We start from the raw sequence: 20800 nt of genomic DNA on the forward strand, positions 1-20800 counted from the left end.
GTTGTTTTTTATTATTACTTTTTATTTTAGTCTATTTTGAAAATATTTTCTTAACTCTTCTTGAACTGCACTGTTGGTTAAGGGCTTGTAAGTATGCATTTCATGGTAAAGTCTACACTTGTATTTGGCGCATGTGACAAATAAAATGTATTTGATCATTCATAAAGGTGTAGTAAACGTGTAACTGTATTCCTCTTTGACACTAGGGGGCACTATAATACAACTAATTAATCCAAGATCCCCAGAGCAGAGATAATGTAATACATGTTACCACTATTGACATATTAATTTAATATACAAAATTGATTGCCACTTGTAATAACTCAAATTAGACCTTGACATGTAGAGAATTGTCCTCATTCATAACTGCTAGTAGGACAACATTTCTCTCCTATTTATTTTCTTTCAGGATTCCATTGGTAAAAAAAAAAAGGATGAATACAGAGACAGTGTACAGGAGTGTCATAGGTTATGTACTAAGGGTTTACAGCAGTCAGTCTGTACATGAGACATCCAGCACCATTATTACAGCTGAACTAAATCAGGATTCTAATACTCCCATGTGTGTCCTCTTCCTGGGAGGTTTTAAAACTCCCCAAATGTCTCCAGGGTGTCTTGACTGGGATTTCTTGAAGATTTTTGGAGGTAAAGAAGAACAGCAATACAGCAGAAGTCCATACCACCACCACACCTAATTGCTGCAAGTAGATTTGTTAATAATCGGGAGGTTAAGAATAAAAACAAGTTATAAATACAAAACAGAAGAAAATAGTAAGGGAAAGACACAGATTGTGGGGAAAGTCCCACATCAAACATCCCAGGTGACTACCACAGAAGTCTAAATAAAGTCACCTCCTAAACTGCTCCTGCAGATGGAATTTACTAGCGAGATTGGTTCCCTTCCAGTAAGAAAATGCTTTAAACTTAGGTGAACCAAATAAGGCAACTACCTAAACCAAATAATGACTATTATTATCATCAACCACTTAGATTGGGTGCTGAGGTGCAAATAATAGCCTTTTAAACAGCGCAACCCTCATTAACCTGGTCCCAGATCTGTTTGTACTGTCTTGCACCTCATTTGTCACGCCAATGACCACAGGGAGTTGGCAGGACAGCACAAACCGATCTGGGTCCAGGCAAGCAGTACTCTCACAGCCAATAAGGATGAAGGTTCCCAATCTGAGTTGAGCACTTGATCAATCCCACAATGCAATGTCTCTTCAGAAGAACTTGACCCCCTTCCCGTCGTCCATGGAGATGACCTCTGCCTTGCCGTCCATTTGCAGGGCCTGCAGCGAACGAATCAGCATCCAGTCTTCCAGCCCATGGAATTCTGGGGAAAATGGGTTACATCTAATTACATTTGCTGTACAGCTCAACAGAAGGCATAAAATAGTGCAGATGTCTTTAGGTACTAAAGAATAGAAGGAAATATGTCAGAAATGCACATATCTGTTGCTGTACCTTCGCTTTCTGTGTCGTCACCGTTGGCGAGCTCGTAGAGTGTAAACACTGTATTGACCATACCGTTTTTAGAGACCTGAAATGATAGGGAACATGAGCTCCTTTCATCAAGAAGTATCAACAGAGTACGGATGACACAAGGATTTAGACTATTACTTGCTGGAAAACTACATCATATCTTCTATAATGATGCTACATTGCATGATTCTTCGAACAATGTAAAATGAGCTATAGGCTACACCCCAGTGGTGTAAAGTACTTAAGTAAAAATACTTTAAAGTACTACTTAAATCATTTTTTGGTGTGTCTGTACTTAACTTGACTATTTATATTTTTGCCTACTTTTACTTCACTACATTCCTAAAGAAAATCGTGTACTTTGTACTCCATACATTTTCTGGACATGCAAAAGTACTCGTTACACTTTGACAGGAAAATGGTCCAATTCACTTATCAAGAGAACATGCCTGGACATCCCTACTGCCTCTGATCTGACGGACTCACTAAACACAAATGCTTTGTTTGTAAATTATGCCTGTGTGTTGGTGTGCCCCTGACTATCTGTAATATATATATATATATTTAAAAATATATATTTGTGCCATCTGTTTTGCTTACTATAAGGAATTTGAAATGTTCTACTTTTACTTTTGATACTTAAGTATATTTAAAACCAGATACTTTTAATCAAGTAGTATTTTACTGGGTGACTTTCACTTTTTCTATTAAGGTATCTTTACTTTTACTAAAGAATGACAATTGAGTACTTTTTCACCACCGCCTATATAGTGCATTACTTTAGACCAGGGCCCATAGAAGACTTACTCACCCACTGGTAAATCAGCTTCCCCCATTCCTCTGGCCTCCTCCACATGACTAGACACCGCGTCTTGTTCTTGTCTAACCATTCCAGGTTCCCTGCAAACAATATCCAGTTCAATTATTTTTGTCAGAATAATTATCAATATCCATCCTTCAATTAAAGCTGCCCTGTTACCTTTTTTCCTCAATTCCTCAAAAACAATTAGTATGGCCTCCATTGATAGTTTTCCTGAAAGATCAGTTAAGGTTTCTGAGGAGAAACATTAAGTGGGTATAATTTCAGAGAACATCCTTATTATATTTCACTAGCCTCAAAGTCTTATTTATTTATCCCTTATTTTACCAGGTAAGTTGACTGAGAATACATTGTCATTTACAGCAACGACCTGGGGAATAGTTTCTGGGGAGAGAGATGAATCTGCCAATTGGAAGCTGGGGTTTGATTAGGTGGCCATGAGGGCCAGATTGAGAATTTAGCCAGGACACCAGGGTTAACTGCCCTACTCTTACGATAAGTGCCATGGGATCTTTAGTGACCACAAAGAGTCAGGACACCCGTTTAACATCCCATCCGAAAGACGGAACCCAACACAGGGCAATGTCCCCAATCACTGGCCTGGGATATTTTATTAAGGGCAATGTCCCCAATCACTGCCCTGGGAAATTGGGATATTTTGTTTAGACCAGAGGAAATAGTGCCTCCTACTAGCCCTCCAAAACCACATCCAGCAGCATCTGGTCTCTCATCCTGGGACCAACCAAGACCAACTCTGCTTAGCTTCAGAGGCAAGCCAGCAGTCTGTGCAGCTGTCCAACAACAAATAACAAGACAGTAGAGCAAGAAATGGCCTCCTGTGATTTATTTGGTTTGATCTATGAAATACGTGTCAGTAAGTGAAACTCAGAACATGGTAGATAAAAGGATACTATCAATATTCTTGTGGTTGAACACAGGGCTCTCTTGGGCTTCCATGATGTCCAGAGTGTAGAGCTTGTGATGGCGGCAGTAGGACAGTGCGAGGGAGCACCAAGCTGCAAGCTGTTTCTGTCTGGTGTCAACATTGGGCTGTAACCTGTCAACCACCAAAAGCAACCATTACTGACATCGCACCAACTTATATTGATTGACAAGTACCTACCTACCTGTAAGTCAAGCGCTAGAAGAAGCTAGCTATGTAATCACTCACTAACGGTTATCCAAGTTTCATTTTGTTTGAAAGAGATGTGAATAATAATCATAAACATTAGCTGCGAACACGACCACATCCTACAGTATTTGTGCAAGTTAGCAAATTGAATGTACATTCAAGATAATTTACAGTAGCTAGCCACGGATTGCAATACGTCATAACATTCGCTAACTAGCTTTAATGATAAACTAAGTAGCTACAACGTCAATACGAATGACTATCTATCTAGCTAGCTACATGTTGAGAAAATCATTGCCATTGCTATCATTCATATGTTCGCCGAGTGGCTAACGTTAGCTGATCCACATCACTAGCCAGCTAGCTTCAACTAGCATTATTTTTTTATTTTTTTTAAATAGGTCAACAAGTAACTAACGTAATGCAATGGAATCCACACAACACAATATTTGTTATACGTGGGTATCACCATTTAGTTGTGAAAATGGTTAACTTACGTAAAAAACGGAGGAAAATTATATTGCCAGGGCCACTCAAAACTCATTGCAAAATGATGTAAACACAAGCTGACACCCGGAAGTGCAAACTCTAAATCGTTCCCTACTAGAAAATCATATCACACCATAGAGATAGATAGAGGACTCCTCATTGTATCTGTGCCATTATAGTTTCTAACCGAAGAGGCACAACATCGCGAGACTTCCGGGAACGCTTGCAAAACAGACCAGGGTAGGGTTTGGGGATAGAGAAGTCAATGAGAGAAGTGAAACATTCTTCCTTAGTTGTTCATTTTCTCGAAATCTAAAGGCACAGCCTAGATTCGAGCCAATGTCTTAAGTAGTTCGGCTCTATCCTCGTGAAAGTGACAAACTGACATGTTTTCATTTCCGTCAAAAATAACTTTTTATGGAAGGAGTGCCTTTGATTTGACGGCCTGCACATGCGCAGTTCAGCGCGAGACGACCAAACACGCATGACATCGCATACAAGTGTGATGGGGGATTCAACTTTCTTTGGAGAAACCGTACCCATTACATTAGGACAACTGTTGTAATGAACACTTATGAGAATGGTGGACTGAATTTTCTGGACTTTACTACTTTAAATAATACTTTTAAGATCAATTGGATAAAACAATTCCTAAGAAGACCCACTTCTATCTGGAATTTTATTCCTCATCATGTCTTCTCTACTTTTGGTGGCCTTAACTTCATGTTGTTTTGCAATTATAATATTGACAAAGTTCCAGTGAAACTTTCTGCTTTTCATCAGCAGGTTTTCTTGTCATGGTCCTTAATTTATAAACACAATTTTTCTCCACACAGATATTATATATGGAATAATCGGGATATATTGTATAAAAATACCTCTCTGTTTTTAGAATATTGGTTCCGAAATAATATCCTATTGGTGAGCCAACTGGTAAATGCAGAGGGTCTTTTACTCAGTTATAAAGAATCCCTTATCACTACAAGGTCCCTGTAACACCTAAAGATTTTGCAATTGTTTTAGATGCCATTCCCTCAGGTGTTGCTATGTTATTCAGGAACATGTCAAGACCTGACCCTCAGAGCCTACCTTCGGTTGACCCTGTTGACTCATTAGTAGGAAAGATTTGTTTCTCTTTTGGTCCATTCAACAACAGAGCGATACGATCCTTGTTTCAGCAGGATGTTGTATGTCATGCCTTATTGGAATGCATTTATTGATAATATCTGTTGGGAAAAAGTTTGGATGTTGCCACACACATACCTACTTGTTAACAAAATTAAGGAAGTTTCCTTTAAAATTATTCATAAATATTATCCTGCCAACCACTATATGAAGAAGTTTAAGGAAAACATCAACTCAAATTGCTCCTTTTGTAATGACCACCCAGAAACAGTTGTGCATCTTTTTTGGCATTGTATGCATGTAAGAAAACTGTGGCAAGACATCAGTAGGTTTATAATTGAACACATTTATGAAGATTTGACACTATTGTGGAGAGATGTACTGTTTGGATTCTTTACATACAATATAAATAAGCGGAATCATTTTTATGTAATTAATTTCATTATTCTTTTGGACAAATTTCATATACACAACTGTAAATTTACAAACAGAAAACCACATTTTCGTACCCTACAAAAAGAAATTGAACTGTATTTTAAGACGGTTAAATGCTCTACTAACAAAAAAGCTGTTAGAATTGTAAGTACATGCATGTCCCTTAAGGTCCTTGTGTAATTGTAATGTGATATTGTACCCCCTAGCTCGATTGTCTATTATTTGTAATCTATGTATTCTTGTGTTCCCTCATGTGCTTTATGTATTGATTTGATATTAATTAAAAAAAATATATAATAATTTAAAGTGTGATGGGGGATTTCCTTTTGAGAAGCAATTTTAGGCTATCTCCATTTTGAAATAGTACATTTTCTTCACGATTGGCGGATCCCTCCTGATGACTCGGTTGGACGTGACTCCAATAGGGTCACCAGGATCAGGGAATGAAGTTGGAAGTCCCACCCATTTGACTACATTAAAATGGTGAAAGCCCTCAATCGCGATGCCCATGTTTATACGGCCTTTTGGCCACACAGGCCTCTTTCTTTCACACACATCAGTGGATAAGGGCCGGGCTAAGTTACTTTACGCAATTAACAATTTGAAACAATAAATGTTGACAAAGCAGTGAGTCATGTTAGGTGACATATTTTTACAAAGTTATTTTATTAAAGGAACATGTGCATTTTCAGTAATTTACAACATAAATATGCTACTTGATTTCTATGTACAGAAAAAAAAACAAATGTTATGCTGCTCACAACTGTCTAACTATTCATTTAGGTCTGGCCTTTTCCAGCTCTATTAATGCTACTAAACTTAATGAAATAGCATAGCCATATGTCATTATCATTCTGTGTGTTCATTTACAATGAGGCTTTGTTTAATTAACACTAAATGTGCCTATTTAAAAAAGGTGGCATCTGATTATCCAGTACAAAATCTAGAGAGGCTGTGCAAGGGAAGTTGGTGTCTAATTCATAGCAGGTTTTGGGTAGTACATATTTGATATATTTCTATATTACAGTTACAAAATGTACATTGACTGAATAAGACATTATTAGCATAACACAGGACTTCTAGGCTATTCAGAAACATGATATACAGTAACCTCAAACATTTCAGTAACTTTTAAACATTTTGATTTCATCTTTAAAATGCATCTAAAAGGGTTTGTTTGATCGTGTGTAAAAACAAAGTATCAAAGCATCTTCAGGTTGCTTTGCGAATTGGGGTGTTAAGATAAAATCATGTTATTGTGAATTAACATTTTTACATGAAAGGAAGATTTCAAAGTAGGCCTATAGCAACAAAAAAATGTTTTGAGACTGTACATAAGTGATGCCATAAGGGTGTGTGCTATTTTACATAATAAGGAATGCAGTGAAGAAGCAGAAATTCAGAGAACAATCTGAATTGGCAAATGAATATCCAACTAAGATATTAGAATAAATGCAGTGCAAATATTTGACATCGCTTTCAACTAGGCCTAATGCAAGCAGCTCCTCTATGGCTGCCTCCCAATAATCTCTAATTTCTCCTGAAGTGTGCACTTGTTCACTTCCCTTCATGATTTGAAAGGACATGACTGTTAGGCCTATATGTAAACCCCCTCTTGCCCATGCCTACACCAACCCAATGCTTTTAAATTTGTGGGGAATAGTGAATGAGTGCACACCTCAGAAAGAGACTATTTGGACGCACCCTCTGTCCGGTGGTGAGTGTGTGCTTTTTCTCCTACTGCAATATTACTTAAATTGATCACTGACCTCTGACTGACAGAGGCTTATGATTGTTTCAACTGGAATGGAAGAGGTATTCATATTCGTTCAGGACTAGCTCCACTATCTGGTTCTGGAAAACCATGTGCATGGCGATGTTGGCTGACTCCATCTCTGGCCGGAGCAGCGTGGGACCAAAGACGATAGCCACGTTCTGCACAGTCATACGGTTCTCTTCTCCATAGTTTATCACTCTGAGAGAGGGTGGATAGAGAGGGAGAGAGCCGAGAGAAGCAGAATACTTTACGTTATCATAATATCATCAATCAAATAGGGCTCTGGTCAAAAACAGAACTCTTTATAGCAAATAGGGTGCCATTTGAAACACAGGAAAAATGTGATTGTGAAAGACCTACTTGCGTAAATGGCTGAAGAGGAGTTCCATGGTGTCATGGTTTGGCCGAGGGAGAGACTCCACAAGCTCTCGCATGTAAGACACTTTGAGAGTGTAATCAACAGTTCCTGAAAACAAGACAAGATAGAACAATAAATGGTACACTAATGTATATCTCCAATAGTTCATAAAAAGGGAAGTGGGGGGCCTCCGAGTGGCGCGGTGGTCTAAGGCACTGCATCGCAGTGCAAGCTGTGCCACTAGAGATCCTGGTTCGAGACCAAGCTCTGTCGCAGCCGGCCGCGACCGGGAGACCCATGAAGCGGCGCACAATTGGCTCAGCGTCGTCCGGGTTAGGGGAGGGTTTGGCCGGCCGGGATGTCCTTGTCCCATCACGCTCTAGCGACTCCTGTGGCAGGCCGGGGGCATGCACTCTGACACGGTTTCCTCCAACACATTGGTGTGGCTGGCTTCCGGGTTAAGCGGGCATTGTGTCAAGAAGCAGTGCGGCTTGGCAGCTTCGTGTTTCGGAGGAAGCACGCATCTTGTATGGGAGTTGCAGCGATGGGACAAGACTAACTACCAATTGAATAGCACAAAATTGGGGGGGGGGGGGGGGAAAGGTGTAAAAACAACAAAAAAACAAAGGGAAGTGGGGTGGTAAACATGATTAGTCCTTCCTTGATAGTGTAGTAATAGCATAAATACACTGGGTAAGAAAACTGAGGTGTCAGTGTGGGGCCAAAACCTAACACAGTTTCAGGCTATCCTACACTGAGTGAGGAACGTGACGTGAAATTGTGGGGCCATGGCGTCTGGCCTGCTGCTTACTTATGGCCTGGATGAAGTGGCTGAAGTGGCTGAAGGGGAAGAGGGGTTCAGGAAGCTCCCTGAAGAAAAGCTTCAGAGCCCCAGTGATGACGTGGGTGTCCTCCCACTGGCCATCCTCCAAGTCCAGTTCCTCTGTAGAACAGAATCGCATCACACAACAGAGTCAAAGAACAGGACACACAAATACAGACACAGACACACATACAGAAGGTAAAGAGATGGGCATTACCATGATCTGCCTTGAAGCGTAGTTTCTGAATGACAGCTAGGTTCCCACTGACTCTGTAGAGTCCATCCATGTCCAGACCTGTGAAGACAGACACACATCAGCATTGGGTTCAATCAACTACTGTGGTAACTTTTTTCCTTTTACTGTATATATTGTGCTGAGTAATACACTGCTATTTCAATGTCACTACTGGCATTTAGTTGAAGCATAATACATTAAAACTCAGTTTTTCACAGTTCCTGACATTTAATCCTAGTAAAAATCCCTGTCTCAGGTCAGTTAGGATCACCACTTTATTTTAAGAATGTGAAATGTCCCAATAATAGTAGAGAGAATGATTTATTTCAGCTTTAATTTATTTTATCACCTTCCCAGTGGGTCAGAAGTTTACATACACTCAATTAGTATTTGGTAGCATTGCCTTTAAATTGTTTAATTTGGGTCAAATGTTTTGGGTAGCCTTCCACAAGCTTCCCACAATAAGTTGGGTGAATGTTGGCCCATTCCTCCTGACAGAGCTGGTGTAACTGAGGCAGGTTTGAAGGCCTCCTTACTCGCACACGCTTTTTCAGTTCTGCCCACAAATTTTCTATAGGATTGAGGTCAGGGCTTTGTGATGGCCACTCCAATACCTTGACTTTGTTGTCCTTAGGCCATTTTTCCACAACTTTGGAAGTATGCTTGGGGTCATTGTCCATTTGGAAGAACCATTTGCGACTAATTTGCGGCCGGTTGGGATGGTGTTATTCGGCTTGCAAGACTCCCCCTTTTTCCTCCAAACATAACGATGGTCATTATGGCCAAACAGTTCTATTTTTGTTTCATCAGACCAGAGGGCATTTCTCCAGAAAGTACGATCTTTGTCCCCATGTGCAGTTGCAAACCACAGTCTAGCTTTTGTATGGCGGTTTTTGAGCAGTGGCTTCTACCTTGCTGAGCGGCTTTTCAGGTTATGTCAATATAGGACTCACTTTACTGTGGATATAGATACTTTTGTACCCGTTTCTTCCAGTATCTTCACAAGGTCCTTTGCTGTTTTCCTGGGATTGATTTGCACTTTTCGCACCAAAGTACGTTAATCTCTAGGAGACAGAACACATCTCCTTCCTGAGCGGTATGATAGCTGCGTGGTCCCATGGTGTTTATACTTGCATACTTTTGTTTGTACAGATGAACGTGGTACCTTCAGGCATTTGGAAATTGCTCCCAAGGATTTATTTAAGATTTTCCCATGATGTCAAGCAAAGAGGCACTGAGTTTGAAGGTAGGCCTTGAAATACATCCACAGGTACACCTCCAATTGACTCAAATTATGTAAATTTGCCTATCAGAAGCTAAAGCATAAACATAATTTTATGGAATTTTCCAAGCTGTTTAAAGGCACAGTCAACTTAGTGTATGTAAACTTCTGACCCACTGGAATTGTGATACAGTCTATTATAAGTGAAATAATCTGTCTGTTAACAATTGTTGGAATATGTACTTAGGACATCTACTTTGTGCATGACACAACGACTTGCCAAAACTATAGTTTGTTAACAAGACATTTGTGGAGTGGTTGAAAAACAAGTTTTAATGACTCCAACTTAAGTGTATGTAAACTTCCGACTTCAACTGTAACATAATCATCATCACTGTGATTACTAATCATTACCTCTCTTTTCCACTGCTCGGATACATTTCTCCACAAAGCTTGGGATAGTAGTTTTCTCCTGGGCACACAGTGCAGCCAGATGACAGCCAAACACATTGTCTGAGGGAAGGATGATGGATGTTGTTTACCCGTATCACAACAGAAGATATGTACAAACTCATTCCAATCTCAATCTCTCTGGATAAGTAACATAGTCGTGACAAATCTTGACAGTAAATGTAATGTAGCCTGATTTGGAGCAAGTTCGGCATGTGTAGCATTGTAGGAATGAAGACCATATGAGCCCACCTCGGATGTAACCCTTCTCCTTGACGGACTGCAGCGTGGGTCGTTTCAGGAGGAACTTGATCAGCTTGGTACGAACCTTCTTCTGATCTGTCTCTCCCCCAGAGGAGGTGGCCGTGCTCGGTCTGGAAGCTGGGGAGGGGGGGGGGGGGGGTCAAGGAGATCAAAGAGGAGAAGGGGGTTAAACAGCCACGAAACATGAGCAATTTGACCTGGTGGAGGCTATTGCAGCTGAAACATCTGCTATTTGAAGCAGGAATAGTGTAGTTGGGAGAACTTACACATCCTCCCCTTGTCCAGGGTGCCTGGTGACCTGTCATCTCTGTCTGTACCGGAGGACTTCTCACTGATGTCCCCGTCCTCCTCCTCAGATTGGTGATGATCCTGGTCCTGCAATGTCATTGGCTAACATGCATGATGTTTGAACCAGCAGCCATTAAGTTAACCGTCCTAAATTGACCTTGATCAGGGAGTTTTTCTTAATTTTTATTCAGTACATATTTTTCTCCATGCACGTTAAGGTGTGCAAGTTCATTTACTTCTAAACATTCAAGAAACTTACCAGCTGTCGGATGGTGTCGACTAGAACTTTGTGCCAGTCGTTGATGATACTCTCAGTGTCGTACTGTATCAGAAACTCAACACCATTTTTGTTTTTCAACTGAAGAGACAACATACAACAGAGGTTATTATGACTTTAACATTTGCTTTACAGATTTATAGAGAGGGCAACAGTCTTAGACTAATGGAAAATATATTCTCACATGATGTTGCTTCCCAGAATCACTTATGACAATGGGCAGAAAATGGTGAATGTATAGTCAATTAAATTTTTATTTAATAATAAATGGTACTCCCAAATTAATCATTATCTTTGATGTATTTAGTACAACTCCTAAAACACCTGTATTATGACTTCATAGCAACTAACTGTCAACCCACCTCTACAACATTCTTTTTGCTGGATTTATCCCTGGGAGCCCAGCCAATCGTTGCACCTCGTAGCTCCACTGTGACCTCTGGGGCGATCTGATTGGTCTTGTTCTGTTGAGAGAGAAAGACATCATGGAGGACAGTTGATGAACACTGACAGTACTGCATTCCATGAAATCAGACAGTGATGTAAGAGTTCTTTATCTGTGCAGGTAACAGTTGTGCACCTCTCACTCACCGAGGCTCCTGTGGCTGCAGACTTGGGGTCTTTGTGGAAGGTCAGAACCCCTCCGTGAAGAACCGTCCAAGACTGGGCCCAGTTTTTCCTATAGGAAGGCCACTGAGTGTGAGCTGTACTGTACTTCAGGGAATGTTGCAGTGTGGAAAATAATTTGGTAATGTAATGGCTGATAATTCCATCACTTGCTTCCATGTCAGTAATTATGCCCAGACTTTGGATGGGGTCAGAATTACCTTACTCTTTTCCCATTCTCTGACACTTTAGTTTTGTTGAGAATTCCAGCTTTTTCTAAACTCTGCACCTGAAAAAGGATCCAAACATAACATGCTTTTAATTATGCAAAGCCAAGTGTTCAAGTGAGACATAATTATTGATGCATTGATACAGTACAATCCTGTTAACCTCTACAAACAGAAATGCACCAAAAAAGCGACAGGAGGACAGTATTTGACAACTGTGGCTAAACTCTGACAACAAGCTCCTTTGTAATAGCTTGTTAACAGACACCTCTCCCTTTATGTTTTATAATGAACAGCATGAATGGTATAAAACCACAGGCACATTTTAGACTATTGCATGCTCTCTTTCACTGTGTAGTGAGGTGTGATGAGGTGGTACGGCGGTTGGTAGCTCTGGCTGAGAGTTTCCCAAAGGTGTTGTGACGTCAGCTGCCCTCAACAGGGAAAAACTCATCTATTTATATACCAGGAAATATACCATTTCCCAAGTGACATCTGTTTTCCACTCTCTCGGGTGTTAGCTATGCAACTACTATTCTGCTTACAAATTCATCACTATATGGGTACAACACACCATTAGCCCTTAGATAGATAGCATGCGGATGGATACAATATTTATCAGGGCAGTGGTGAGATGTATAAAAAAATATTTAAAAAACACATTGTGCCACTGAGGCTCTGATTGAAGGGGCTTCTTGCTTTTGTCACTTCTAGGTTAGACTACTGCAATGCTCTACTTTCCGGCTACCCGGATAAAGCACTAAATAAACTTCAGTTAGTGCTAAATACGGCTGCTAGAATCCTGACTAGAACCAAAAGAGTTGATCATATTACTCCAGTGCTAGCCTCCCTACACTGGCTTCCTGTCAAGGCAAGGGCTGATTTCAAGGTTTTACTGCTAACCTACAAAGCATTACATGGGCTTGCTCCTACCTCTCTCTCTGACTTGGTCCTGCCGTACATACCTACACGTACGGTACGATCACAAGACGCAAGCCTCCTAATTGTCCCTAGAATTTCTAAGCAAACAGCTGGAGGCAGGGCATTCTCCTATAGAGCTCAATTTTTATGGAATGGTCTGCCTACCCATGTGAAAGACGCAAACTCGGTCTCAACCTTTAAGTCTTTACTGAAGACTCATCTCTTCAGTGGGTCATATGATTGAGTGTAGTCTGGCCCAGGAGTGTGAAGGTGAACGGAAAGGCTCTGGAGCAACAAAACGCCCTTGCTGTCTCTGCCTGGCCGGTTCCCCTCTTTCCACTGGGATTCTCTGCCTCTAACCCTATTACAGGGGCTGAGTCATTGGCTTACTAGGGCTATTTCATACCGTCCCTAGGAGGGGTGCGTCACTTGAGTGGGTTGAGTCACTGATGTGATCTTCCTGTCTGGGATGACGCCCCCCCTTGGGTTGTGCCGTGGCGGAGATCTTTGTGGGCTATACTCGGCCTTGTCTCAGGATGGTAAGTTGGTGGTTGAAGATATCCCTCTAGTGGTGTGGGGGATGTGCTTTGGCAAAGTGGGTGGGGTTATATCCTTCCTGTTTGGCCCTGTCCGGGGGTGTCCTCGGATTGGGCCACAGTGTCTCCTGACCCCTCCTGTCTCAGCCTCCAATATTTATGCTGCAGTAGTTTATGTGTCGGGTCAGTCTGTTATATCTGAAGTACTTCTCCTGTCTTATCCGGTGTCCTGTGTGAATTTAAGTATGCTCTCTCTAATTCTCTCTTTCTTTCTCTCTCTCGGAGGACCTGAGCCCTAGGACCATGCCTCAGGACTACCTGACATGATGACTCCTTGCTGTCCCCAGTCCACCTGGCCGTGCTGCTGCTCCAGTTTCAACTGTTCTGCCTGTGATTATTATTATTTGACCATGCTGGTCATTTATGAACATTTGAACATCTTGGCCATGTTCTGTTATAATCTCCACCCGGCACAGCCAGAAAAGGACTGGCCACCCCACATAGCCTGGTTCCTCTCTAGGTTTCCTCCTAGGTTTTGGCCTTTCTAGGGAGTTTTTCCTAGCCACCGTGCTTCTACACCTGCATTGCTTGCTGTTTGGGGTTTTAGGCTGGGTTTCTGTACAGCACTTTGAGATATCAGCTGATGTACGAAGGGCTATATAAATACATTTGATTTTGATTTGATTTGATTTCTTCTTCTGTCTAAACCAATCAGCTTTCAGGAACAGAAACAAAACACCATTCAGAGGAAAGACAGGTCAGGTCAGAGTGGTCATAGCGCTCTAGCTGGGGCAACTTCACAGAACTGTCATTTTCAGTCGACTCAGGGCTGATCTAACCTAATGAGGATCAGCAGACTGTGGAGGACAATAAAGGAGGACAGGAGAGGAGGAGGGGGACTCACGTGATGCTGCCCCATCTCTGGAGAGTTGTCTGCACTGGAACCCTCGCTGCCGTAGTCCGAGGCCTTTCTTCTGTGATTCGGGAAGAACTTCTGACCAATAGGGGAATAAAGGACACTTTACTTTGTCACAATGTGACCAAAACGACATCCCATCTAAACAGAATTGTTTAAGTACACAATCTACTTTTTTATATGCGTGGTATAGACCACTGTATTGTTACGACACCAAATGTCACTGGCTGAACACAGTGATCCTAAGAATAGAAGTGAAACGTAATAGGTGTTCCAGGTGCTTGGCTCTCTCTCGTTTAGGAAACGGTGTCAAAAGGGGGGCTGTATTAGAGCTGAGAGGGTCAGGTGTTTCATATGGTGTTCCCAGTCACTTCACTCTGCCTCACTAAACACTGCTGTCAGAGCCAGCTGACAATCCTACTGTAGCTCTTATAGCTCTATTGTGGTGGGCTCTGGCTAGGGGGATGTGAGGTGTGTGTGTGTATTTGTGTGTGTGGGGGGGTATGGGTATGTGCACTAGCAACACTAACCCTTTCCTCCATGGTTGAGCTGAAGTGAGCTGGACCCATGGTGTGTCTCCAGTTCTTCATAGATAGAGACCCCCCGTCCAGCGCAACACCATTTCCCACCTTAGACTGGCCTGATGCTACAGGGGCCTGGAGGGGTCAAATGATAGAGGAGAAACTCTATACAAGAAACTCCAAAATAAGTCATTCATAAATTAGAAATTAGGCATTGATTACCTATCTAAATCTGTATGGTAGAATTAATTGCCATGGGTGTTTAATCTTGATCTCTACCTCAGGCAGGTTCCACTGGGATCTGGAGCCGTCTCTCAGGTAGTAGTACGTCTGTCCTCTGTCGTCCAATGATTTGATCCACTGTTACCACACACACACACCACACACATAAATATCCATATTGCACTGCATCATCATGGAGAAAATGTACTTCATATACTGTAGCGGTATCTGACTGAATGCCACCCGAATCAGGTGGCCCGGTAATATTCCTTCAAGCTGAGTGGCATGGTCTCCCCCTAGATTTCATTCCTGGACAGGTCTCTCTTGAAAAATATATTTTTACCTCAATGAGACTAACCTGAATAAATAATGGCTAAATAAAGGGTCTGTGTACCTGCTCAGGTGAGTGTTTGCTGGAGAACACCCATGTTCCATCAGGGTCTACATTGAGGTTCCAGCCAGTTGGAGCGCTCCTGTCCAGGCTGGCCCTGGGGATGACTGCCTGGATCACATGGCTGGGGTTGTAGTCGTTATGGAAGGAGTGAGGGTCCACTGGGGACAAAGCCAATGGCTCCTCTTCCAGGGATTCAGGTAGGTCAGCCTCGGCTGGGTAGTCCTCCTCAGGCAGGGGAGGCTGGACACACACATGCGAACACAGAAACACACCCACAGACAGGACAGACAACACAGAGACACACACACACGTTGTGAGAATGTTACATTCAGTGTTCTCATTGTGCTGCTTCAAAACAGATCGAGAACAGGACAATGGATAACCTTCCTCCTAGGTTCCTTTCAGCTTTTCAAAGTTCCTCATTTCAACTAAGCAGTTTAAACAGCTTTTAGCTTATTCTTTCACATTTCTTTAGAATTGTGAAAACACAAGAATGCAGTTCGCAAAAAGTTCACAATAAGGTCAACGAATGCATTGCCTAATAGTTTGAGGAAACGACATGTATGAAAAATAACTGTCTGCTATGTACTGTAGGAGCTTAACTTAATTAAAAAGATGAGTGTTGTATTATTTGTAGACTTCCCATGGGTGAAACTATAATAGACGAAGTAAGTGAGTGTCTAAGTGGAGCAGGCCTTACCGGCCCTTCCTCCAGAGAGCTGTGCCCACTCAGAGGCTCCATCAGAGGGGGGTAGGGGCACTGTGGCTCTGGGGGCTCCCAAGACGTCTCTCCCGATACTGGGTTGTAGAAGTACTGGCGGCCGCTAGTCACATCCAAACACTGCTCCCAGTCAGCGGTCCATGCAGGGTGGGAGACAGAGGTGGAGGTGGGGGACTGAGAGGAGGGCGAGGGAGACGAACACACAGGCTCCTCAGCGGGAGCCTCAGGGTCTATGTGGGGGTTGTCCCAGGTGGTCTGCCCCGATTCAGGGTGGTAGTAGTACTCCTGTCCACTCTCCTGGTCAGTGTGCACCTCCCATCCCTCAGAGTCCAGGTAAGGAGGAGAGCAGGGGGGGGAGGAGGCCGAGAGAGGGGACTCAGAGACGTTTCTGTGGAGCTCCGCTACATTGACGTACACAGCGTTCTGGGCACTCTCATTGTCAACCTATGGGAAGAGCAGGAAATATGGTTCAGGGGTCATCTGGAAAAGTTTAGAACTACAGAGTGACGCCAAGCCTTGTCCCAGATCTGTTTATGTGTTGACAATAACCATAGGAGTTGGAAAAACAGCACAACCAGATCTGGGACGAGGCTGAGGTCAAGTGACACTGATTCTAGGCTGTCAGAATACTTAATGCAGCAGAGAGACAAACCTGTGAATAAAAAACTAACATCAACTTTAGTCTCACAGCTCTATAGACAGTCAGTTGGTTCTGAGTAGATAAAAGAAGCTGTGATATTTCTGGAGAGAAAAAAAAGCCACTTTCACCTATAGCACTCAGAAAGAGGGTGACAGAACAGTGTTTCTTCCGGTGCAGTCAGCTCAGAAAGTCAAATCTAAAGCTAAACAGAAAGCAATGAGCTCCAGACCACAACCCACTGCCTCGTTTTTGTCTAAATATACAGACACCCACTATTACCCAGTTACCCACAGACACGGACTCTGCATTGCCAAAAGTAGAGGTGCAACACTCGACAAACTAAAACTCTGTGCCTACTTCACAGTCCCGCCCAGGCATTCCTGTGTGACATTGTCTTTCGTCTAAGGGTGGTGGTAATGTTCCAGAACAATAACAACTGTCCACAAACAAACATAGAAGGCCAATATTCAGGTTTCATTCAAAAGTTCAACAATGGTTACTAATCAACTACAGCAGGCGCACTTTCAATTCTCCACATTACAGAACTGAAAAAATATAATTATGACTCACACTTTCACTGAATATAATCAAATTCAACTGTTGACTGAATATAAGTTAATAGTACATTTTATTCTTCCTTTTATCTGCCACCCACAGTTATAGAAACCATTTTACAGTAGGAGGCTAAATATATCACCAGTATGTAAATATAGGCCTAGTCAAGACCAATACACATGGTTAGGTTAGTTGAGTTAGCCTACATGTTAGTCTTGTTGTCATTGTTGTTGCAGACTGCCCCAAGAAATTGCCCCTCAGATAAATAGTTTTAATTGTAATGCCTAAAGTAAGTCTGTGTTCATCATTCCAGAAAACATTGGCACACTCACTCACTCCTGCTAAAATCAATGTTTTTCATTTATATTTTGGTCATTTATCCAGAGCGACTTATAGGAGCAATTAGGGTTAAGTGCCTTGCTCAAGGGCACAGACAGATTTTTCACCTAGTTGGCTTGGATATTCGAACCAGCAACTTTTCAGTTACTGACCCAAAACTCAACCACTAGGCTACCTACTTCCGTTGAAATGACCCCCATCTAAAATAGACGATCTGATCCTACATTTTCAGAGGCCTGAGTCTAACCTGGAGTCTTTTCTTATCTGTTCCAGTGGCCTAAGTTTCACCTGCTGTATTCCAATGAGGTGTCTGACTGACTTTATGATTCCTGGGACGTCCCTCTGGGAACCCTGATGGATATGTTGTCATCATCATGGCACTGTGAGAGGGACTGTTGATCTCTCCCTTCCTCTCTCATAGCCTTCTGGTTGGGTCTATCACACCAGGATCCTTTAGACTATGAAAACCTACCACTGGTTTGATGAACGGTGACAGGTCGGAAGCCTATTTATATGGGTCAAAGGTCGGAAGGCAGATATGGATAGAAATGAGTAAATTTGACTATTTTCCTCTGGTTAATAATAATACATTTTGTATCAGATATGGACTCGGTGTCCCATCTAGAGGTTTTTGGCCTGTCATTAGAATCATTATTGATCTCATTATCAACACAAGGTTATCAATACACATGACCAGGCGATCGAATCAAAAATAGATCAACAAAATACAGACAAGCGAGAGGAAATTAGAGAGTTGCATCATTGATCTCTCGCTGTGTTGATTCTGAAATGCCCCCTCCCTTGCCCACTGGAAAATATATCTACCCAGAGCAAACACCACACAGTAAACACACACTAACCAGAAGTGAGAAAGTCGGTCTTTGTGTGGGCAAAATGTCAGTGTCACCAATAAACATAAACAGGCAAAACCCTCAAATCTACCCATTTCATCAACACACACAGTAAGCACCTCACAGTAAATGTAATACCCATATGTGAGAAACTATGGTTTTGTGTTGGCAAATTTGTCAACTTACACCTGGCAAAACTCTAACGTCAAGAGTGCTTAATGGATCTATGCACTAACCATGCGGAAGGCGGCGTTACTTGAGTTACTGAGCATGCTCTCTGGGGTTGACATACACGGCAACAGAGGAAAACAAAGTTGAGCTGAAGCAATATATCCGCAGAAGGGTGAGACTAAGTAGACTCAACAGGAAGCAAGAAAGTGATAACAAGGTAGACGTAAACACTGTCAATGTTGTATATACACTGTACAACAAACCCAACACACTCTGATCTACATTCAGAACCAGACAATTTAGCCATAGATCCATCAAAACCAGTGCACTGACAGTTTTGGTGAGGCTGCATTGTTGCATTTAGAGACATACGCTATACAGTTTGTTCTGGACCTACCTGGTTTGCAATGGGTAGAGCCAAGCCCCCCCGGGTCTGATACCCATGCCGGGGCTTTGCATAAAGATCCACCATGTTTATGTAATCCTAATTAGTAGAGCCATATAATACAGCTGACCAGAGCACAGCTACACTAGCTACCACGGGACTGAACTGACAGGAGCAGAGGCGGGCAGACAGGCACACACACCATGCAGTGTGCGCACACTCACCAATGACAGAGATGCCTCCGAAAGGAGAACTGCCTCCTCTGTTACAATGACAGGGGGAGGGGAGGGGTGTTTCAGATGGAGGGAGGCAGAGAGATAGACAGCGAACAAGAGAGAGAGAGAGAGAGAGAGAGAGATAGACAGCGAACAAGAGAGAGAGAGAGAGAGAGAGAGAGAGAGAGAGAGAGAGAGATAGACAGTGAACAAGAGAGAGAGAGAGAGAGAGAGAGAGAGAGAGAGGAGGAGGCAGATAAAAAGAGGACAGGTCATTTGAACCCACTTCCTTTCTGTCTTACCAATGATGAAAAAGGAAATGTCGGCATGGAAACAAAGCTTTAGGAGAGTGCATTCCTTTACTCAAGTGGTGAATTAGATTAATTAGTGAGGAAGCCAGGGCAGAACTAAGAGGAAACTGAAAAAAAACTCTGGGTTTATAGCTAGTCCACTGTACTCACAAAGGTCATGGTTTGACTGTTATAACTCTGGTTTGGGTTATATCTCCTTCTCTAGTCTTTACATTAACATTATACATTTTGTAATCAGCCTGAAAGTAGCATTAACAGTAAGAATCTGACTACTACTATTGGTTTCCAAATCAAATGACAACAAATGTTTAAGAATTGCTTGATAAATTTACATAGAAAAGTACAATTGTGCACTGTGTAGAGGAGAAATGTACACATTTTAATGGACAATGTTGCTGTAAAACTAGGAGGAACCCAGAGTGGCTGAAGCTCAGACTGCAGAGTAGGTGGGTGTTTGACTTGAGACAGGAAACTTTAGTGAAGGGACAGTTGCTCAACCATCACTTCCTTCCAGGGAGGATCAGACTGTTCACAGATCAGACTGCTGACTATCTGAAGCCTTTGGCTGAAATGTAGTACCATAACATCCATACTAACACAACTAATAGTATGATAATACGTATCATACCACTGCAACCAATAGCATCATCATAATTCATCAAGGAATAGTATCATAACACACAAAACCATAAGTACAATGCCTTCAGAAAGTATTCAGACCCCTTGACTTTTTCCACATTGTTACTTTACAGCCTTATTCTGAAATTGATTAAATATTTTTTTTAATTACACACAATACCCCATAATGACATTTTTGCAAATGTATTCAAAAAATAAAACATAAGTATTCAGACCCTTTGCTATGAGACTCGAAATTGAGCTCAGGTGCATCCCGTTTCCATTGATCATCCTTGAGATGTTTCTACAACTTGATTGGAGTCTAACTGTGGTACATTTAATTGATTGTACATGATTTGGACCTGTCTATAAAAGGTATATAAAAGGTCTATAAAAGGTCCCACATTTGACAGTGCATGTCAGAGCAAAAACCAAGCCATGAGGCCAAAGGAATTGTCCGTAGAGCTCAAA

At 42.0% G+C, this 20800-nt stretch overlaps 2 protein-coding genes across 4 annotated transcripts in view; both read right to left on the reverse strand.

Moving 5' to 3' along the window:
* Nucleotides 1-332: 332 nt before the first annotated feature.
* Nucleotides 333-4088, reverse strand: vps25 (vacuolar protein sorting 25 homolog). Its single transcript, XM_021576279.2, has 6 exons — nucleotides 3935-4088; nucleotides 3217-3362; nucleotides 2465-2518; nucleotides 2297-2385; nucleotides 1468-1543; nucleotides 333-1336 (listed from the first exon to the last, which is right to left on the reverse strand). The coding sequence occupies exons 1-6, from the start codon at nucleotides 3979-3981 to the stop codon at nucleotides 1224-1226; spliced, it is 525 nt and encodes a 174-aa protein (XP_021431954.1). The 5' UTR covers nucleotides 3982-4088; the 3' UTR covers nucleotides 333-1223.
* A 2045-nt stretch (nucleotides 4089-6133) lies between these two features.
* Nucleotides 6134-20800, reverse strand: part of LOC110499261 (rho GTPase-activating protein 27) — a 29328-nt gene continuing 14661 nt past the window's right edge. Inside the window, exons 4-19 of one of the 3 annotated variants that reach the window (XM_036956081.1) lie at nucleotides 16224-16688; nucleotides 15524-15763; nucleotides 15187-15267; nucleotides 14917-15042; nucleotides 14375-14464; nucleotides 12008-12075; nucleotides 11772-11859; nucleotides 11543-11644; nucleotides 11163-11261; nucleotides 10882-10990; nucleotides 10604-10732; nucleotides 10316-10414; nucleotides 8662-8739; nucleotides 8433-8564; nucleotides 7624-7729; nucleotides 6134-7461 (exon numbers count right to left, since the gene is read on the reverse strand). In XM_036956081.1, coding sequence (XP_036811976.1) covers nucleotides 7284-7461; nucleotides 7624-7729; nucleotides 8433-8564; nucleotides 8662-8739; nucleotides 10316-10414; nucleotides 10604-10732; nucleotides 10882-10990; nucleotides 11163-11261; nucleotides 11543-11644; nucleotides 11772-11859; nucleotides 12008-12075; nucleotides 14375-14464; nucleotides 14917-15042; nucleotides 15187-15267; nucleotides 15524-15763; nucleotides 16224-16688 — 2190 coding nt within the window. In that variant the 3' untranslated portion in view covers nucleotides 6134-7283. The remainder of the gene's footprint in view (nucleotides 7462-7623; nucleotides 7730-8432; nucleotides 8565-8661; nucleotides 8740-10315; nucleotides 10415-10603; nucleotides 10733-10881; nucleotides 10991-11162; nucleotides 11262-11542; nucleotides 11645-11771; nucleotides 11860-12007; nucleotides 12076-14374; nucleotides 14465-14916; nucleotides 15043-15186; nucleotides 15268-15523; nucleotides 15764-16223; nucleotides 16689-20800) is intronic. The other 2 variants (XM_036956082.1, XM_036956083.1) reach the window with 2 other exon arrangements.

The sequence above is a fragment of the Oncorhynchus mykiss genome, chromosome 20 (assembly GCF_013265735.2).
Source record: "Oncorhynchus mykiss isolate Arlee chromosome 20, USDA_OmykA_1.1, whole genome shotgun sequence".
Lineage (NCBI taxonomy): Eukaryota > Metazoa > Chordata > Actinopteri > Salmoniformes > Salmonidae > Oncorhynchus > Oncorhynchus mykiss.